Source organism: Brassica napus, chromosome A1, assembly GCF_020379485.1.
Source record: "Brassica napus cultivar Da-Ae chromosome A1, Da-Ae, whole genome shotgun sequence".
NCBI classification, from domain to species: Eukaryota; Viridiplantae; Streptophyta; class Magnoliopsida; order Brassicales; family Brassicaceae; genus Brassica; species Brassica napus.
In genome coordinates this window covers 17,247,922-17,267,950 of record NC_063434.1, presented here as the reverse complement: position 1 = coordinate 17,267,950, position 20,029 = coordinate 17,247,922, and the positions used below count along the sequence as shown (strand labels likewise).

At 33.2% G+C, this 20,029-nt stretch overlaps 1 protein-coding gene across 1 annotated transcript; it reads left to right on the top strand.

The window, feature by feature from the left end:
• Positions 1–16,258: 16,258 nt before the first annotated feature.
• Positions 16,259–17,269, top strand: LOC106412978. Its single transcript, XM_013853838.1, has one exon. The coding sequence runs from the start codon at positions 16,259–16,261 to the stop codon at positions 17,267–17,269; it is 1,011 nt and encodes a 336-aa protein (XP_013709292.1).
• The last annotated feature ends 2,760 nt before the right edge of the window (positions 17,270–20,029 follow it).

Sequence of the window (20,029 nt, the reverse complement as noted above, 5' to 3'; positions counted from 1 at the left end):
CAATAATTTTTTTAAATCACAAATAAATTTTCAAACATAACTTGTCTAACAAATATTACAATTAATAAATTTGGTTATACACACACATACACACAAACATATATATATATATACATATATATATATATTCTCAGTATATGTTTTTCAAAAAGAGAATAATATAATCGATAATAAATATCATCATCTATATGCATATCACAGCATTGTGTTTGAAATATTATTTATGATTTAAAATTTACTTTTGGTTTTGAATTTCAAATTTAACAATTAATTTTAAATATTTACGATTATATCACTTTTTACCTATTTGGTCAAAATATTAATATAATAAAAATGTGAAAGATTTTATAAAATTTTAATATTTATTCTGAGCTGTCACATTTTCCTTTAACCAATTGATGATTTGGATGCATAAAGAGATATATAGAGAGAGGAAAGAACTCATGTTTATAATATAAGTAGAGGTGTTCGTGCTTTGCGTGGGATATTGTTTTATTGTTGTTAAGTATTATTTTTTTATGATGTAATTATGTGGTCTTCTTTTTTTTTTTTTTTGTCATCAATTATGTGGTCTTCTTTATTTGATAAGAACATAATTTGGGGTTTTTTTGGTGTCATGTAGTAGTAAGTGATATGTTAATATATTATGTGTTTTTTTTTCAATAATGTGTTGTTGTGGGTGTGTGTGGTAGTACTTATTAGTGGTGAAGTGAGCTTTTTGAAGTAAGGCCCTGTTCGTTTGGAGATTGCTAGCGTCAGCAACCAACTTCAGCGTCTAAGCATTGTTCGTTAACCGGTCGAGGGCTCAGCGACAGATTGCAGCGACCAGGCACTAGCGTTTAGCGATCAAAATCATGCGACCCAAAAAAAACTTAAGAAGAAAAAGGTACCCTTAATATACTTCCAAAATCACAACACATTGCCACTGAACCTAATACAAACTCACACCTCCATCATCTCTATCTTCAGTTTCTTTGTTTGACAGAAAAAAAGTATCATCCTCTCTCTTCGATCTCTTTCCGGCAACTGAGAAACACTCTCGGTTATCTCTCTCGTTCATTTTCTCTCGATGTCTCTCGTTCGGTCTCTCTCTCTCTCTCTCTCTCTCTCTCTCTCTCTCTCTCTCTCTCTCTCTCTCTCTCTCTCTCTTCTCTCTCTCTCTCTCTCTCTCTCTCTCTCTCTCTCTCTCTCTCTCATTCGTTCTCTCTCTTGCTGTCTCTCGTTCGTTTTCTCTCTCTCTCTCTAAGCGTTTTGTGTTAGGATAATGGAACCATTAAATTAATTAAGTTGGATGTTGGGTTTTTTTTTATTCTTGATATGGGTTGCTTTTTAGATTTAAGATTTTGATTATCAAATCTCTGTTTTTTAATCAGATTATGTATGAGGGTAAATGTTTGCCTTTGTTTGCTTGTTATGACTTACGAGGATGGTTTGAGAAAGTGATTTTATGTTAATATATGACATCTATTGTTATGTTCTTTGTACAAGCAATTATATGTGGTTGCTTCTTCCCATTTGGTTTGTTTAAATTTGTTTAGTTGTTTGAGCAACTTCTTGTGTGTTGTGTAGTTGTCATTTATTGTACTTAAGTTATGATGTATCTTTCTCCTTGTTTACTGAATATGATTTTTCAGAATACTTTTAAGGAATATATGGACTTATGTTTGTATTTATCTTTTTAGATCCTATCTTTTCAGATTTGGACATAAATCACAACTAGACATGAAGAATGGCTAATGATATAAGATTCTAATACATCTCTTATTTCTTAGATGTTTTGTGATTGTTTCTTTCAGCTAGTTTAGATTTTCTATCTACTGATGAGACTTGTTTTTAGAACTGGACCGATGAAGAATGTCGGTATTTTCTTACTCTTTATGCTGAAGAGAAAAGAAAAGGGAATAAATTAAGTTGGAAGAGAGTTCATCCCTATGAAGTTTGAAGAGAGATTTAGTAAGGAATGGATATGGGACATATTTAAGAACAAGATTGATGTTTGTAGAAAAGTATATGTCAAGTTTAAGAAGCTGACTCACAACAGAACCGGGCTTGTGTATGATGTTATGAGAAGGTTGGAGATGCCAGATGCTTGGTGGGATCAACGCATAGAGGTAACTACTTCCTTTTTGCTTATACATGATATATTACCAACCGCTGTTAATTGAATTAAACCTCATGTGCATTTAATATCTTAATTCATGAGATGCTTTATTGTTTTGGGGTCAACAACTAAATGAAATGTTTATGTGTATGCTTTATTTGTGAGATGCTTTATTTTATAAATATTAGTTTTGTGTTTTAGTTAAGGCATACAGAAGGAACCGAATAACTGTTGTTCTCTTAGTCTTATTGCTTTAAAAATATGAGTTTATTAGCTTGAAAATGTATTGACATTTCAAGTGTACTGAATTTTTATGTTTTTAAATAGGAATGGCCAGGTGCAATGAAGTATAAGAACAAAGTACTTCCAAATATGTTTCAAGCAAAGTTTGGTATTGTTACTCTGACTGGAGAAAAAGGATTGAGTGCTAAGCAAGGAGAAGCTAGCTTAGATTCTAGAATGGATGCAGAAAAAGAAGACGACTCAGATTCAGCTGACACCGATATGCCAGCTCCAAGAGCAGGAACAAGTAGGGCTGAAAAAAGGAAGCGTAAAGAAGTTGATCAAAAGCCTTATGTTGTATGCAACACAATTCTCGCAGAAAAAAACAAGCTAGCTGAAAGGATGTTACAGGTGGTGGAACGTGATCATCTGCTGTTGGAGCGTAATCCGAGATGAGTACAAATTATGTAGTGGACATACTTAATGAGCTGCCTGGAGTGATAAAGTGGTCACCATTTCACATTGCTGCAATGAAATTTGATGAAGAAAATAGACATGCATTTATAGCTTTTTCTAGTGATGAAGATAAGATTAGCTGCTCAGAGTTATGATTTATGGTGGATTGTAGTGTTTTCAGATGTTCTAAATATTCTAGTATACTTTTGTTATGACTCTATTTATGAATTGATTGAGACAAGGGGATTAATGGGATTACTAACTGATTTTAAAAAACGTGGTTAGCATGTGGGTTTGTTCTTGCACTTGCTTAAGAGTTAAGTGTATGTTTCAATTTTGCTTTTTTAATGACACATTTTTGATACATGTCTATGATTGGCTTAGAATGTGTTTGTGCGTGTATATTGTTAGCGCTTCACCCTTGATTTACTTAGGTTTGTTATGACTACTTTTGTGTTATGACTATTTATGATTATGAAGTCAATTGTGTTTATGATATTCGTCTTTTGTTTAGTGTATTGCAGCAATTTATATGGTTATTTTCAGAACTTATAGATATGATTTTTAATATTTTGCAAATGGTTTGGTGGATGATGGATGATAATGATGACGCGGATGATCAGTATGAGGATGATGAATCTAAATCATTAGATGTGTTTAAGCCTGACAGACTGCTTCAAAGAACATTTCAAGATTTCAAGATTCAACGGTACATTGCAGGATGACATAATGTTCAACAGCTTATCCACAGATCAGTTCAACAGTATTATGATATTCTTCGTATAAATCAAAGAACATTTCAAGATTTGTGTAAGATGTTATAACATCTGAAAACACTAAATGAAATGTTTATGTGTATGTTTTATTTGTGAGATGCTTTATTTTATAAACATTAGTTTTGAGTTTTAGTTAAGGCATACAAAAGGAACCAAATAACTATTATTCTCTTAGTCTTATTGCTTTAAAAAATTTGAGTTTATTAGCTTGAAAATGTAGTGACATATCAAGTGTATTGAATTTTTATGTTTTTAAATAGGAATGGCCAGGTGCGAGGAAGTATAAGAACAAAGTACCTCCAAATATGTTTCAAGCAAAGTTTGGTGTTGTTACTGTGACTGGAGCAAAAAGATTGAGTGCTAATCAAGGAGAAGCTAGCTTAGATTCTATAATGGATGCAGAAAAAGAAGACGACTCAGATTCAGCTGACACCGATATGCCAGCTCCAAGAGCAGGAGCAAGCAGGGCTGGAAAAAGGAAGCGTAAAGAAGTTGATCAAAAGCCGTATGTTGTATTCAACACAATTCTCGCAGAAAAAAACAAGCTAGCTGAAAGGATGTTACAGGTGGTGGAACGTGACCATCTGCTGTTGGAGCGAATCAGAGATGATTACAAATTATGTAGTGGACATTCTTAATGAGCTGCCTGAGTGATAAAGTGGTCACCATTTCACATTGCTGCAATGAAACATCTGAATTCTGATGAAGAAAATAGACATGCATTTATAACTTTTCTAGTGATGATGATAAGATTAGCTGCTCAGAGTTATGATTTATGGTGGATTGTAGTGTTTTCAGATGTACTAAATATTATAGTATACTTTTGTTATGACTCTATTTATGAACTGATTGAGACAAGGGGATTAATGGCATTACTAACTGATTTTAAAAAACGTGGTTGGCATGTTGGTTTGTTCTTGCACTTGTTTAAGAGTTAAGTGTATGTTTCAATTTTGCTTTTTTAATGACACATTTTTGATACATGTCTATGATTGGCTTAGAATGTGTTTGTGTGTGTATATTGTTAGCTCTTCACCCTTGATTTACTTAGATTTGTTATTACTACTTTTGTGTTATTACTATTTATGATTATGAAGTCAATTGTGTTTATGATATTAGTCTTTTGTTTAGTGTATTGAAGCAATTTATAAAGTTATTTTAAGAACTTATAGATATGATTTTTACTATTTTGCAGATGGTTTGGTGGATGATGGATGATAATGATAACAAGGATGATCAGTACGAGGATGATGAATCTAACTCATTAGATGTGTTTAAGCTTGACAGACTGCTTCAAAGAACATTTCAAGATTTCAAGATTCAACGGTACATTCCAGGATGACATCACGTTTAACAGCTTATGCACAGATCAGTTCAACAGTGTTATGATATTCTTAGTATGAATCAAAGAACATTTCAAGATTTGTGTAAGATGTTAGTGAGGATGATAAGATTAGCTATCTTGAGCATATGCTCGGAGTTATGATTTATGGTGGTTTGTAATGTTTTCAGATGTTCTAAATATTCTAGTATACTTTTGTTATGACTATTTATGAATTGATTGAGACAAGGGGATTAATGGCATTACTAACTGATTTAAAAAAACGAGATTGGCATGTGGGTTTTTTCTTGCACTTGCTTAAGAGTTAAGTGTATGTTTCAATTTTACCTTTTTAATGACACATTTTTGATACATGTCTATGATTGGCTAAGAATGTGTTTGTGCGTGTATAGTGTTAGCTCTTCACCCTTGATTTACTTAGGTTTGTTATGACTACTTTTGTGTTATGACTATTTATGATTATGAAGTCAATTTGTATTTATGATATTCGTCTTTTGTTTAGTGTATTGCAGCAATTTATATGGTTATTTTCAGAACTTATGGATATGATTTTTACTATTTTGCAGATGGTTTGGTGGATGATGGATGATAATGATGACGAGGATGATCAGTATGAGGATGATGAATCTAACTCATTAGATGTGTTTAAGCTTGACAGACTGCTTCAAAGAACATTTCAAGATTTCAAGGTTCAAGGTACATTGCAGGATGACATCATGTTCAACAGCTTATGCACAGATCAGTTCAACAGTGTTATGATATTCTTCGTATGAATCAAAGAACATTTCAAGATTTGTGTAAGATGTTAGTGAGGATGATAAGATTAGCTATCTTGAGCATATGCTCGGAGTTATGATTTATGGTGGATTGTAGTGTTTTCAGATGTTTTAAATATTCTAGTATACTTTTGTTATGACTCTATTTATGAATTGATTGAGACAAGGGGATTAATGGCATTACTAACTGATTTTAAAAAACGTGGTTGGCATGTGGGTTTGTTCTTGCACTTGCTTAATAGTTAAGTGTATGTTTCAATTTTACTTTTTTAATGATACATTTTTGATACATGTCTATTATTGGCTTAGAATGTGTTTGTACGTGTATATTGTTAGGTCTTCACCCTTGATTTACTTAGGTTTGTTATGACTACTTTTGTGTTATGACTATTTATGATTATAAAGTCAATTGTGTTTATGATATTCGTCTTTCGTTTAGTGTATTGCAGTAATTTATATGGTTATTTTCAGAACTTATAGATATGATTTTTAATATTTTCCAGATGGTTTGGTGGATGATGGATGATAATGATGACGAGGATGATAAGTATGAGGATAATGTATCTAACTCATTAGATGTGTTTAAACTTGACAGACTGTTTCAAAGAACATTTCAAGATTTCAAGATGCAAAGGTACATTGTAGGATGACATCATGTTCAACATCTTATGCACAGATCAGTTCAACAGTGTTATGATATTTTTCGTATGAATAAAAGAACATTTCAAGATTTGTGTAAGATGTTATAATATCTGAAAACACTAAATGAAGATGCTTTATTTTTGAGATGCTTTATTTTATAAATATTAGTTTTGGATTTTAGTTAAGGCATACAGAAGGAACCAAATAACTGTCGTTCTCTTAGTCTTATTGCTTTTAAAAAATTGAGTTTATTAGCTTGAAAATGTATTGACATTTCAAGTGTACTGAATTTTTATGTTTTTAAATAGGAACGGCCAGGTGCAAGGAAGTATAAGAACAAAGTACCTCCAAATATGTTTCAAGCAAAGTTTGGTGTTGTTACTGTGTGACTGGAGCAAAGATCTGGTTTTTGGTTATCTGAAATCTATGATCTCTTATATAGCTCGAGGACGGCTCCAGGGTTTGATGATTTGTTTAGTCCCCCCCTCCCTGTCTGTTTTTTCCCTCTCGTTGCAGCTTTCAACATTATTTGTGTTTCTCGTGGCTCTCCCTTTCGTCATGTTTTTCATTCCAGATTTGGATAGTGTTTTACTTCGTGTATGCTCTGTTGATTTAGATGTGGAGCATACACGGACTACATTAATTAGTTATTTTATGTTTTAACATTATACTATATTTTGTCATGTTTATTAATTAATTGTTTATTAGTTAATGATAAACATCCATCTGCATTAGTTAGTTATTTTACGTTTAATATGACAAAAAACAAACATTCATCCACATTAAGTATTTGTCATATTGGTTAATTAATTATTTTACATTTATGTTTTAACATTAGTTAGGAACATTCACTGTGAAAACCATCATCTAAGGATTATAAAATTTCAAATTATTGATTTTAGAAAAAAATATGTTGTCATAATTAAAAAAATAAAGAAAATATACCAAAATCAAATATAGCCAATCCTGTTGCACTGCATTGTTCATTTCATATATATATATACATGCATATACAAAATAGAATTTGTTATGAACATTATGGTGATGTCCATACGGAAAGTCTTAGATATATACTTGTTTCCCACTGCAAGTTAGAGTTTCTCCCCAAGCTATTGTAATCCTATATAAAGGACCCATTATACAATGAATAAGACACACCAATTCCTCTTTCTCTTCTATACTTATAACACATTATCAACACGAAACCCTAGCCGCTGAGTAAAATCTAAAACCCTAGCTACTATACAAATCCATAATTGTTGGTGTATGTGTTCTTGGTGACGTCATCCTCATTGTCCATCGATTAAGTCCTGGCCGCTGGTGATAAACTCTAGCAACCTAAGCAAGCCAAGAAAACTCTAGCAACCTAATCAAGCCAAGACGTTTCCGGTTTTGTGATGTTCTCAAACCGAGCCAAGATGTCTCGTCCCTTCCACCGACAATTTAAATCGAGCTAAGTATTATTTGACATTTAATGGAATTAAATTACTGATTCTCTTTTTATGGCTAAATGGATACATGAGACAAATATATTAACTTAACAATATCATATAATGTGATTTAGGAAATTTGATTTATGCTTTATGTTTTATATTTTCATAAGTATGGTAATTATCATCCCGACAGAGAATTGACTATGCATATTATGTTGGTTACGTAATTTACTGCTATGATATAGTCATATAACTACTTATTTATAGATTGATATATAATCTATTGTCACTGGCCACTTATTTGATTGTTTTATATTTGCTTCTTATAAAATCTCAGTTATTACATATTAGTTATTTTTACCGAACTATTGCATTTATAAGATGCTATTGATTTAGGCTGACTTAATTCTATGGATGTTAGCAACTTAATGATTTAAATTGCTTTATATGGTTCATGCTTTGAATAGTTGAGAATCATTAATTAATATTTAAAATATAATCTTTGGTTGGTTTGATTGTTTGGTTTTAAAATTTTGAGCACTAAAAGTACTTGATACTATATTCATCATTAACGCTTGTCTATATGTAAGAATAATAGTTATTTGCTGAATTAACTTTTGATTAATACACTTTAATATGCTTTATATATAGTTTAATGGCATTAAGGAAACATACTTTTATGATTCATGGTCTAATATCATAAAAGAAATTATTTGTAATCGGTAAGTCTTTTAGTCGGTTAGTCTTTGGTCTAATATCATAAAATAATTTGTATTATATGTTAATATTTACTAATGTAATGGCCATGTTTATATGAGCAAATTTTAAGTTTTCAGGATTGTGTACTCTCTCGGAAAGAGAAAATATAATGTGAGATCACAACCAATTCAAAAACATGAACAGCTGAAACTTTCATCGCAGATACACTTCTCCTTTTAAGATAAGTATTTTTATGCTTTATATACAAAGTTAAAAAAACTTGATTAGATAAGGCAATTTGCATGAAAGTTTGCAGTGATATGAAATTTGTTTGTTAAATTGATTGATTGGTCAACCTTTGTTAAATAGCATGAAAGTAAGGATAATTATTATAAGAGTATTATTTCTTGATATAATGAAATACTTCTGTTAATAAATATTTTTATATAATCTGAAATAATTTGATTATTATATTTCATTACCACTGTAAGCTTAATGCTTGACCTTAAAAGATTCATAAGTTTTGGAAACAATCCAAAGAAAAAAAATATGATCACCAGAATGTGATTATCCAAAGCTCATTATGTATTTTGCATCTAAAGATTACAAGAGCTAAAGTCTGTAAATAAATCTCAACTATGTTGGATGTTGAGTTTAAAAGTAAAATTTCTCGAAGAATTTTTTAATGATGCATATATATTGGAAAATATAATTTTTTATATAAGTAATGTTGTCCAACAGACACATGATTAAGAAAAGAGACTAAAGAAGTTTATAACTATATTTAATCTCCTTGAGACTGAGAAAAATAATGACTTATTGATGTTAGATGAAAAATCACGCTAGTTGATTATGATCACTCTCCTGAAGAGAATATGACATTTTATACTGAGAAAGAAAATCAACATAAATAGTATAGGTCAAGAAAGTGGACATAAAAATGGTTGTAGACGTGAATATAGATAATGTCAAGATCCAAATAGTTTCTTTATAGAGCTTATATTTTCACTTGAAGTTGAGAAAATAAACATAGTAATAAAGAAGAGAAATTATTCATTCATCTAAAGAAGAAAGAAAAGTATTGTGAGTACAATACAAGCTAATATAAAGTTTATAGAGTGTTCAAAAAGATGATATATGAATGCTCTAGAAGAGTACATAGTATTACACATAAGAATACAATTTAAAGTTTCTAAGAATGCAATTTAAAGTTCTTGAGGTATTGTATTTTTATAAGTCTCAAAAGTTAGAAGCTTCTAAGAAAGAATACATAACCCATGTATGGTATGTTGTTGATTCAAAATGAGATTCATTCGAGATTGATAAATCTGTAGTATTATCATCTCGAGGGGAAGAGTTAATGAATCCCACATTTTATGATAAGTGAAACATCCAAAAGATTATGTTTGCACTAAAATTAAGATTGATGAATCATTCTCAAAGTAAATATGTGGGATTTTGAGACACTTATGTTAAGACACTAAGCGAAAGAAATGTCAAATTCATTTCAAATCAAAAAAATATTTCTAAAGGCCGTATAAGTATAATTGAGAAAGTGCCTACATCCTCTTATAGATTGTACTACACAAAGATTACTGTAATGGAGATAAATATATAGTAGACCAGAAGTTTACAAAATAGTTGGCATGAATTATTTAGATCATTTTGGTTCAGTAATGATGCGAAAAATATTTGAAAATATATATAAATAGTCATTGAAGATCCAGAAGATGCTTCCGAATGATTTGATATATGTTGCTTGCTCATAAGATAAAATGGTTATACGGTTTTCACCAGCCAAAAGAAGTTATTGGCATGAATAAAAGAGATGTTGGTGGACTGATCACCCACTATTCATCTTTATAATCTTGGTGAATTCACGTCTTAAGTCTTTGATGATTACAGAAAATTCATTGGGATAAGTGTTAAACATTTTGAGCAACACTAATTTGCATCAAGCCAACAAGTAGTCACTAGTTCTCCCCATTATTAGTATTGGGTCAGAAACCAACTAGTTGCTCCACCGCAGAGCTTAGTTAAGATGTTTTAATAAGGTTGGAAATATATGTTTGGATATGAATCTCCGTTGATACTTAAGTATCTAAAGCCATCCCAGAAGGATATAAGTAAGGCTCGATATGATTGCTAAAAGTTAATTAGTATTTCCAACATAAGGGGAGGGGGGGGGGGGGAATAAAGAGCTGGTAAAAAAAATAAGTTGATATGAGTTATCATTGATCCTCGGACTAAAACAAATGTCAAATAGAAGTCCAAAAGAAAATTCAATTAATGTGCTTAGTAAAGCAGTTGCCAGACACATTTGCTGACCCAAATAAATATAGTGATCAAGTCACATATAACAGCTTTAAATGCTCCAGTAATGTTCTAGAAGAACAATATCAAGATGCTAGTCACGCCTGCAGCGTGGTAGGCTTGTTGGTTCCTAAGATAAGAATCCTCGTATATGAAAAGGAGCATATATTGATAATGGTCAAAACGAGGCAATAGAGTTTTTGAATGATCTCCAGAAGATACATTAAACATGACTAAAAGAAATTCATGTACTTGAGACAATGAAGAGATCTCAATAATCTTTGACATGTACGCAATAAAACGGAACCAATAAGCAAATCGACGTCGATGATATTTATGCCTAGAAAATAGCATTTGATATGATTAATGAGAAAGAGGATCATGGAATAAAGTCTATTGAAAAGTGTACACAAAGAGATAATTGGCCAAATCAGAAAGAAGCAATAGACAAAGATAAAAACCCTTGTGAAAGAGAGAGGTATTTGGACCAGTAGTCCATACACTAGAAGGTGTAAACAAGGGAGATTGAAATGAGCCATTGCACCAAAAAAAAAATCAATATGAAATGGATTGTGAAGAGACATAGTCGCATGTGGTAGATGCAACTACTTTCATGTTCCTTATTAGTCTAGAAATAAAGGAAGAACTTGTATTATGCAACCCACTGGAAACTGATAATCCTTAAGAGATTGAATCCCTAAAAGACAAAATCCCTGAAGGATTGGTGATATCAAAATCATGTTCCCAGGAACTTTAACTGTTCGATCGAAATATGTTTTATGGGATATATGAAATATTTGAAGTTAATCAATACATCTTTATAATTAGGGAAATACCCTAGGATAACATTAAAAAAGTTTATGTCACAAATATAGACTCTAAAGATCAAAATCACCAAAATGTTTCATTAAAGAGGTAAATATACACTTATACCCCTAGGGTTAACTAATCCAAACCTTAGGGTTTAGAGTTAAGGGGTGGAGATTTTGTGATTTAAAATTTTATAAAATAAAAAATAAATATTAAAAATTTGAAAATAAACATTTTAAAAAATTTCAAAAAGTATTTTCGAATTACAAAAAGAAAATTTGAAAAAACAAATCGAAAAATGTTTTTATAAAAAATCTAATTTGAAAACATATAATATAAAACTATAAAAAAATTATTTTTTTTAATTTTTTTTAATTTTTTAATATTTTAATTTTTTTTTTTTGTATATATCTAGGATATTAGGGTCCTTTTACCTATTAAATTAAACATTTTGATCATTTTCCTCCTTGTAGTCTATTTTTGTGACCAAAACTTAAAATAGTCTATTTAGGAGAATTGCCTTTATATTTATCAAGAGATTATAGATCAATAGAATCATTGATTTGAATATAATCAAAAACCCGTGAAGAGTTATAGAAAAATTGTATTTTGGAAGAAAGCTCTTGACAATACCATATTGTCTTTATGTATTCCAAACTGGAGATTTAAAATGAGATCTTATAGTAAAGATCCTTGAAGGATTTTATTTAGATGCTCATATATGTTTGGTCTTGAAGTACCATATTTAAAGTGTTATTAAGCAAATTACTAATCTTTTTCATAACTAAAAGATGTAATTTCATATGACAAGAAAGAAAGTTATTAGTAACTTTCATAGTTACGTATGAGTTACTCGTATGTATAAGACGATTGTAAGTAAGAAATTTGGTTTGAAATTCAAATTGACCAAGAAAATATTGTCTATATCAAATAAGAATTGTGGACCATAAGTGTATAGACCTTGATTACTCTAATGGAAAGAGTATTATGATATTCTCAATTTCAAAAAGAGATTTATCTGATTGGAATGCATATCCTGAAGACATTGCTTTCCGGGGAAGAAATGTGAAATATGTGTGGTTGTACTCTTTCCCTCATCATGGATTTTATCCCACTGAGTTTTTCCATGACAAGATTTTAACGAGGCAACAAAGAACACACAAATGATAGACACCCGAAAGAATTATTATAATTTCAAAGTTGAAAGTCTATCACAGATCTAAAGTCTTTGAAGTCAAGAGAATCGAAGAAAAGGATCAAATCATATCAAGACTCATACACTGCAAAGGAATGGCGAAGTTCGTCCTATAAGCTCATTCAAGTGAAAATTTCTCTGACTTATTCACCAAGGCGCTAACCACTGTTCTTTTCAAGAAGTTAGTTCATATTATCAGACTGGGTCATCTCAAAGATCTTTACGTATGTACACATCATGGGAAGTCATTACGCGTTGCACTCTTTTTTCCTTAACCATGGCTTTTTCCACTGGATTTTCCTGGAAATGTTTTTAACGAGGCAGCATCTACGGCGTTTTGAAAAGTAATTTAGTATAATGGACATTAAGGGGAAATGTTATGAATATTATGGTGATGTCCATAAGAAAAGTCCTAGATATATACTTGTTCCGCAATGCAAGTTAGACTTTTTCTCCAAACTATGCTATCCTATATAAAAGACCCATCATACAATGAATACGACACACCAATTCCTCTTTCTCTTTTATACTTATAACAGAATTTTAGTTTTATGACAAAAAGAAAGATGTTATTGAGATCCCACCACAATCCACTTGAATATGTTTATATAAAAAAAAGGACTGTATTCTGCAAAACTATATGTACAAAAATAGTGTATTTTCGTCAATATATGTGGGTTGCTTACTATTTATTTGTTTTAATTATGTTATCTATCTGAAGTATCTGAGTGTGGAAATAAATAGACTTGATTCATGAATATCACTATTTTACAAATCTAAAACATTATAGTAATAAACTACTTTTATTTTTTAAATACATTTATAAATACTCTTGTAATAATGGGCATCTTGTTATGTTTTTGGAAATATTTTGAAACTTGACCCGGACACTGAACCGGATAACTTATCGGGTTACCGGATTATTAGGTAGACCGTGGGTTAATAAATTAAATAATTTTGTTATACAATAATATATTAACTATTGAAAATATAATAAATATTTTATGTTTTAAAAACCTTTTGGAAAAATACTTAACTTTGATTTTTGGGGAAATTACATATTTACTACTTTTATGGTACCACTTTTCATTTTTACCACTACTAATGAAACATTTTCAAAAATACATTCTTCATTAAGTGATAAAAGACTCTTATGTCTTTGTTATTTATATATATAATAAATTATTATTTAAATAAAAATAATAATAAAAAAATAAAATAATAATTTTTTTTTTATTTTTCGAAATATACTTTTTCAAATTCGAATTTTTTTATATAACTTTTTTTTGAATTTTTTTTTCGAAATTTTTTTTTTTTCAAATTTCTTTTTGAAAAACGAAAATTATGTTTGAAACTATTATTTAAATTTTTTATATATTTTTTAAGTATTTATATATTTATTAAAATCATAAATTTCACATTCCAAAAACTCTACCCCACCCCTCAACTCTAAACCCTAAGTCTAGATTAGTTAACCCTAAGGGTATAATTGTATTTTACCCTTCATTAAAAGTGAGGGTAAAAGTGATTAGTGTAAACATGAAAAGTGGTACTATGAATGTGATATTTGTGGCAATTTCCCTTGATTTTTTTATTTTTATTTTCACTGCACATACAAAATATAAAAAAAAAGACTATTTAACAATTTTGACATTTTGTAACAAGTTAAGAGTTATGACATAGAATAAAAATATATCAAGATTTAAAATCTATAAGTACTTAAAATGTCTAGTGTGAATAATAAAATTAAACTTTAAATTAAAAAAAACAAAGGTAGAATTTAAAATTGTAATAAATTACCGATAACAAAAATAAACTAATGTCAAATTACATCAAAGTTTTGTTAGTAGATTCATAATCCACATGATCATATTATCTTTTTATTTTTGAAAGAAACTAAACACTTAACTTCTTAATTAGAATGTTGATTCTAATAATGTAACTGCAAAATTCACAAAAAAAATAATTCAAAATTACGTATTAGTTCAATCAGTGGTTTAACCGATCGCCGGATTTCGTGTTTTAACAGTTTTTGTGGGTTTTACCGAGTTTTTAAATAATGAGATTTTCCTAAAATCCAAACCGGATTACATACCGAGTCACCGAATTTACCGGCTCGACTGGGGTCCGGGTCAGGTTTAAAAACACTGGTTTTTGGCATTGATTAAGTAATGGTAGTTTACAGATTGAATGCAACAAATTTAATTAGTTTTAACATTAATTATTTTGAAATTGATTTAGATATGTTTTATGGTTATTTTAACTTTTAGAAAAATAATAAATGCTAAAAGTTAGGATTAAGTAGTTTTCAATGGCATTGAAAATTAATTAAAGAATAAGTTTATATTTGTACTTCAGTTTTCATAATATAGATTTCTTTGAATATTGGTTCCATGTAATATTATTTGCTACGAATAGTTCTCAACTCCTAAAAGTGGTTTCCAAATCAGAAAAATGAACATAAAGTTATTGAAGAAGTTTTAACCACTCAGATCTTATTTATATACATGAATGTAAAACAAGATAGCGTATACAGTGCCATGAAGTTATTTCTTTGTTTATGTTGCTATAAAAAGAAAAAAAAAAGAAAAAAAAAGTCTTTGAACATTAAGCATCAATAAAAAATAAACGAACAGGATAGTAAAAAAAAAAAAAAAAAAAAAAAAAAGGTGAACCCTAGAGAAGTAAAGCATTTTAAATTCCCTTGTTAAATTACTTCTATCAAGATAGAAAAGAGTGGTTCACCAAAAAAGTGCAGCTCTGAAAATGTAACTCAAGACGCATCCCTTTATGGACGATTTTTCTCTCTAGAAGTAATAGTGCTAGTGGAGTGTGGGACCCGGTATTTGGGAAGAAAAACACGTTTTCTTTACTCTCTGTAACCACTTTGGTGTACTTTATTGTACTTCTGTTTCGAAAAGTCAAGATAAGATCTAGGGTTCCTCAGATACGTTTTGGAAAAAGCATTCAATTTCAGAGTTTTGGTGGTTGTCTTCACCTTTAAACCGTCTGGTTGGTTGGTTGTGAGTTACTATAAGATGTATGTTGCTATGGATAGAGCTTTAATGGCTCTTTCTTTGGATGAAGAAGATGAACCTTTTGAGATGCCGGATCTTCCGGGTTTCTGTTCGAACGAGAAGAATCTACTAAGCATTGTGGGGAGAGTTCTTAACCCTGAATGTCAGAAAATGTCTTCTCTTATCTGGAGATTGCCTGGAAAATGGCAAAAGGAAGGAAAATGTCGTGGTGTGGCTCTCTCGCAAGAGCGTTTCCAGTTTTTCTTCGACTTTGAGCATGATTTGGTGGAGGTTCTGGAGAAAGGGGTCCATACTTTCAATGAATGGGTCATTGTGATATAAAGGTGGGTTGAAGAACCTCCAGATGATTACTTGCAGTTCATTCCGCTTTGGGTACGTCTCAGCAAAATCCCAACGAGCTACTACACGGAAGAAGCCATTATGGCTCTGGGTGACTTGTGGGTGAAGTTAAAGAGATGGTATTTGACCCTTCTAAACCGCAAACTCAACCGTATATCAGGCTACAGGCCAGGTTCAATGTAGCTAAGCCACTTAGAATGGCAAAGGTGGTGACTACCAAAGGAGGCAAGTCGTGGTCAATTCACTTTGATTATGAAAGAATTCAGAAGCGCTGCTTCACTTGTCAGAGATTGAATCATGAGCAAAAAATGTGTCCTCTCGTGGTGAGGAAGAGACAAGACGAGGCTCTGGCGCGTCGTCAAATGGTTGCTAAAGAGCTGGAGAAGAAGAAGGCGGTTCTTAATGAAAGTGATCCCCTCTATGGTGTGCTTAGGGAAGATCAGGTGGGGATAAATTCTCTTACTGGTAGGCCGAAGATCGCGAAGGAAGTTATGGATGAAATGAGGCAATACTTGCTTTTGGCTTCAGAAGAAGACAGGATCATAAGGGAAGAAAGAGTTAGAAAGTCTGTAGCTGAAGTGGAACAAGACCCGATGTTGCAAAGGATGGTTCTTAGATTGGAATTACCTCCTGTCATCTCGTATGACGTTAATAAAGGGAAGGGGATCGTTTTCAACTATGATGAGAATGTTAAACGGCTCAGAAGTGGCGCTGGAGTTCCTGCATCTGAAAAACTAATGGCTTCTGCCATTGGCGCGGGAATGGCTATGCGGTTAGGACCTAAGCCAATAGCCCTTACGGAGAGTGAAGATGCTAATTTTGGCTTTAATGCTAGAACATTTTCTTCTGGTTCAACGGTGTTTAGTACGGGTTTCTCGGAACCTTGTGCTTCTTCCGGGACCAAGAAAAAGGTGTATCAAAGAAGACGTCCTTCAAAATCCAAAAGGAAGCTGAGAACTCTTGGGGAGCCTGTCATGGAAGGAGCAGTTTTTTCAAGCAAGGAGGCTGGTAAACAAATCGAAGGAGGAGTGAAGAGAAAGGTAGAGATTGAAGAAGGGGAACTTCTAGTCTCGGCGAAGTCCAAATCCCTAAAGATAGTCCCAAGTGAGGGACTGTCCAACCTTTAATGAGCATACTGAGTTGGAACTGTCGGGGCTTGGGGCGTACTCAAGATCTGACAGTTCAACGTCTTCGGGAGTTCAGGCGACTTTACTTCCCGGAGATAATGTTCTTAATGGAGACAAAAAACTGTAGAAACGTGTTGGTGGATTTACAAGAGTGGTTGGGTTATGACAGAGTTTTCACGGTGGATCCTAGAGGTTTGAGTGGTGGCTTGGCTCTATTTTGGAAAATCACCATCAAATTGGATATTAAGTATGCGGACAAGAATCTGATCGATATGCAGGTTCAGTTTGGAGAATTTAGTTTTTTTCTCTCGTGTATATATGGTGAGCCTGCTCAAGAAGGGAAAAGTATTGTTTGGGAGAGGCTGAGCAGGATTGGAGTTGGTAGGAAAGAGCAATGGTGCTTGGTTGGTGACTTCAATGAAATTCTGAACAACAATGAGAAATTGGGTGGTCCTGCTAGAGCTGAAGAGTCTTTTCAGCCTTTCGGGGATATGCTCTCAGCGTGTGGTATGGAGGAACTGGAGTCTTCAGGAGACAGATTCACGTGGTCGGGGCAGAGATGGAAAAAATGGATCCAATGCTGTCTGGATAGAGCTTTTGGGAACAAGGAATGGCTCAGGTTATTTCCTGGATCCAATCAGAAGTTCTTAGACAAGCGGGGTTCTGATCACAGGCCGGTCCTGTTGAATCTCCGGTCTTCTCATGTAACTTATAAGGGACAGTTCAGGTTCGACAAAAAGTTCCTCTTTCAACCCGTGGTAAAAAAGAAAATCCGGGACTCTTGGAGTGCAAGTTGTGTTGGTGCTGAGAACCGGAATGTGTCTAAAAGATTAAGAGACTGCAGAGGTGTTCTGAGTCGTTGGAAGAAATCAAGGGTCTTTAATGCAAGAGACAGGATCCACTTACTTGAACATCGTTTGGAATGGTTTGAGTCAAGAAACTATCCTTGCTTCCATGCTATCAGGGTGATCAAGAAGGAATTATACAAGGCTTATAGAGAGGAGGAAATTTTTTGGCAGCAAAGAAGTCGAGAAAGATGGCTACGTCATGGTGATAGGAATTCTAAATTCTTCCACGACTCAGTGAAATCTGATCACTCAAGGAAACTCCTAAGCAAAATTAAGGATATCAATGGGATTGAGCAATGGTCAGAGGCAGCAAAAGCACAAGTGGCTGTGGATTATTTCTCGGTCTTATTCAAATCCTCGAACCCATCTAGTTTCCAGTTGATATTCCAAGACATGGCTCCTCGTGTCACGGCTTCTATGAATGAAAGACTGGTGGCCGATGTCTCGTGTGAAGAAATCAGAGAGGCCGTTTTTAGTATCAAAGCTTCTAGTGCGCCTGGACCTGATGGCATGACAGGGTTGTTCTTTCATCAATATTGGGACATTGTGGGTCCACAGGTAACAGCAGAAGTTCAGAAGTTCCTCACCACAGGGGTTATGCCGGAGGATTGGAACTTTACCCATATTTGTTTACTGCCTAAAGTTCAGGATCCTGAGTTGATGAGTGATTTACGTCCAATCAGTCTGTGCTCGGTCCTATATAAGATTATCTCGAAGGTGATGGTGCGCAGACTGCAACCTTTGCTGCCTGATATTATTTCGGTCAATCAGTCGGCTTTTGTAGCCGAGAGACTCATCACGGATAACATTGGGATTGCTCATGAGGTGGTTCATGCCTTACGCTCTCATCATGAAGTGGAGAAGGAGTTTATGGTGGTAAAAACGGATATGTCCAAGGCTTATGATAGGATTGAATGGAGTTATTTGAGGAGACTGCTGGAAGCTCTTGGGTTTGATCAAAAATGGGTTGGTCTTGTTCTGGCGTGTGTGTCCTCAGTTTCCTTTGCGGTGTTGATTAATGATCAACCTTTTGGCCTCATAAAACCGCAACGAGGGATTCGCCAGGGGGATCCTCTATCCCCGTTCCTTTTTGTGTTGTGTACGGAAGGGTTAACTCATATGTTAAACAAGGCAGAAAGGGATCAACAGCTCTGTGGTGTGCGGTTCTCAGAGCATGGTCCATCTATCCATCATCTCCTTTTTGCGGACGACAGCCTCTTTATGTGCAAGGCTTCAGTGTCACAATCGCGGGTGCTTCATGATGTCTTGCGGATCTATGAAAAAGCTACGGGTCAAGCAATAAATGTGCAGAAGTCTGCGATCTCCTTTGGTAGATTGGTGGGACAGGAGGAGAGAGATTCTATATCTCAGGTGCTGGGAATCTTTAATGAAGGAGGTTCCTCCAAATACCTCGGGCTCCCGGAGTGCTTCAGTGGCTCTAAAGTTGACCTTTTGGGTTATTTAAGAGAACGAGTCACTTCTCGGCTCAATGCTTGGTATCTAAGGAAGCTTTCTCAAGGTGGCAAGGAGATTCTTCTCAAAGTTGCCGCTTCTGCCATGCCGGTCTTTGCCATGTCAGTTTATAAACTCCCGAAGACAGTTTGTGCTAAGATTGTTTCAGTTATGGCTGATTTCTGGTGGGGGTCTGACCTTCATAAGAGAAAGGTTCATTGGATTGCATGGGACAAGCTGTGTCTGCCAAAAGAAATCGGAGGTATGGGTTTCAGAGATTTTGAGGCTTTTAACCAAGCGCTTCTTGCTAAACAGGCGTGGAAAGTGTTATCTGCACCGCATTGCCTTCTGGCTCAGTTTCTGAAAAGCAGATATTTCCCTGACGTTGATTTTTTAGAAGCAAAACTTGGAAACCGTCCGTCTTATGGGTGGAGGAGCTTGCTGTTTGGGAGAGATCTGC

Coding starts and splice junctions, on each gene's coding strand:
- LOC106412978 (XM_013853838.1), top strand. CDS start 16,259: ATGGTATTTGACCCTTCTAAACCGCAAACTCAACCGTATATCAGGCTA.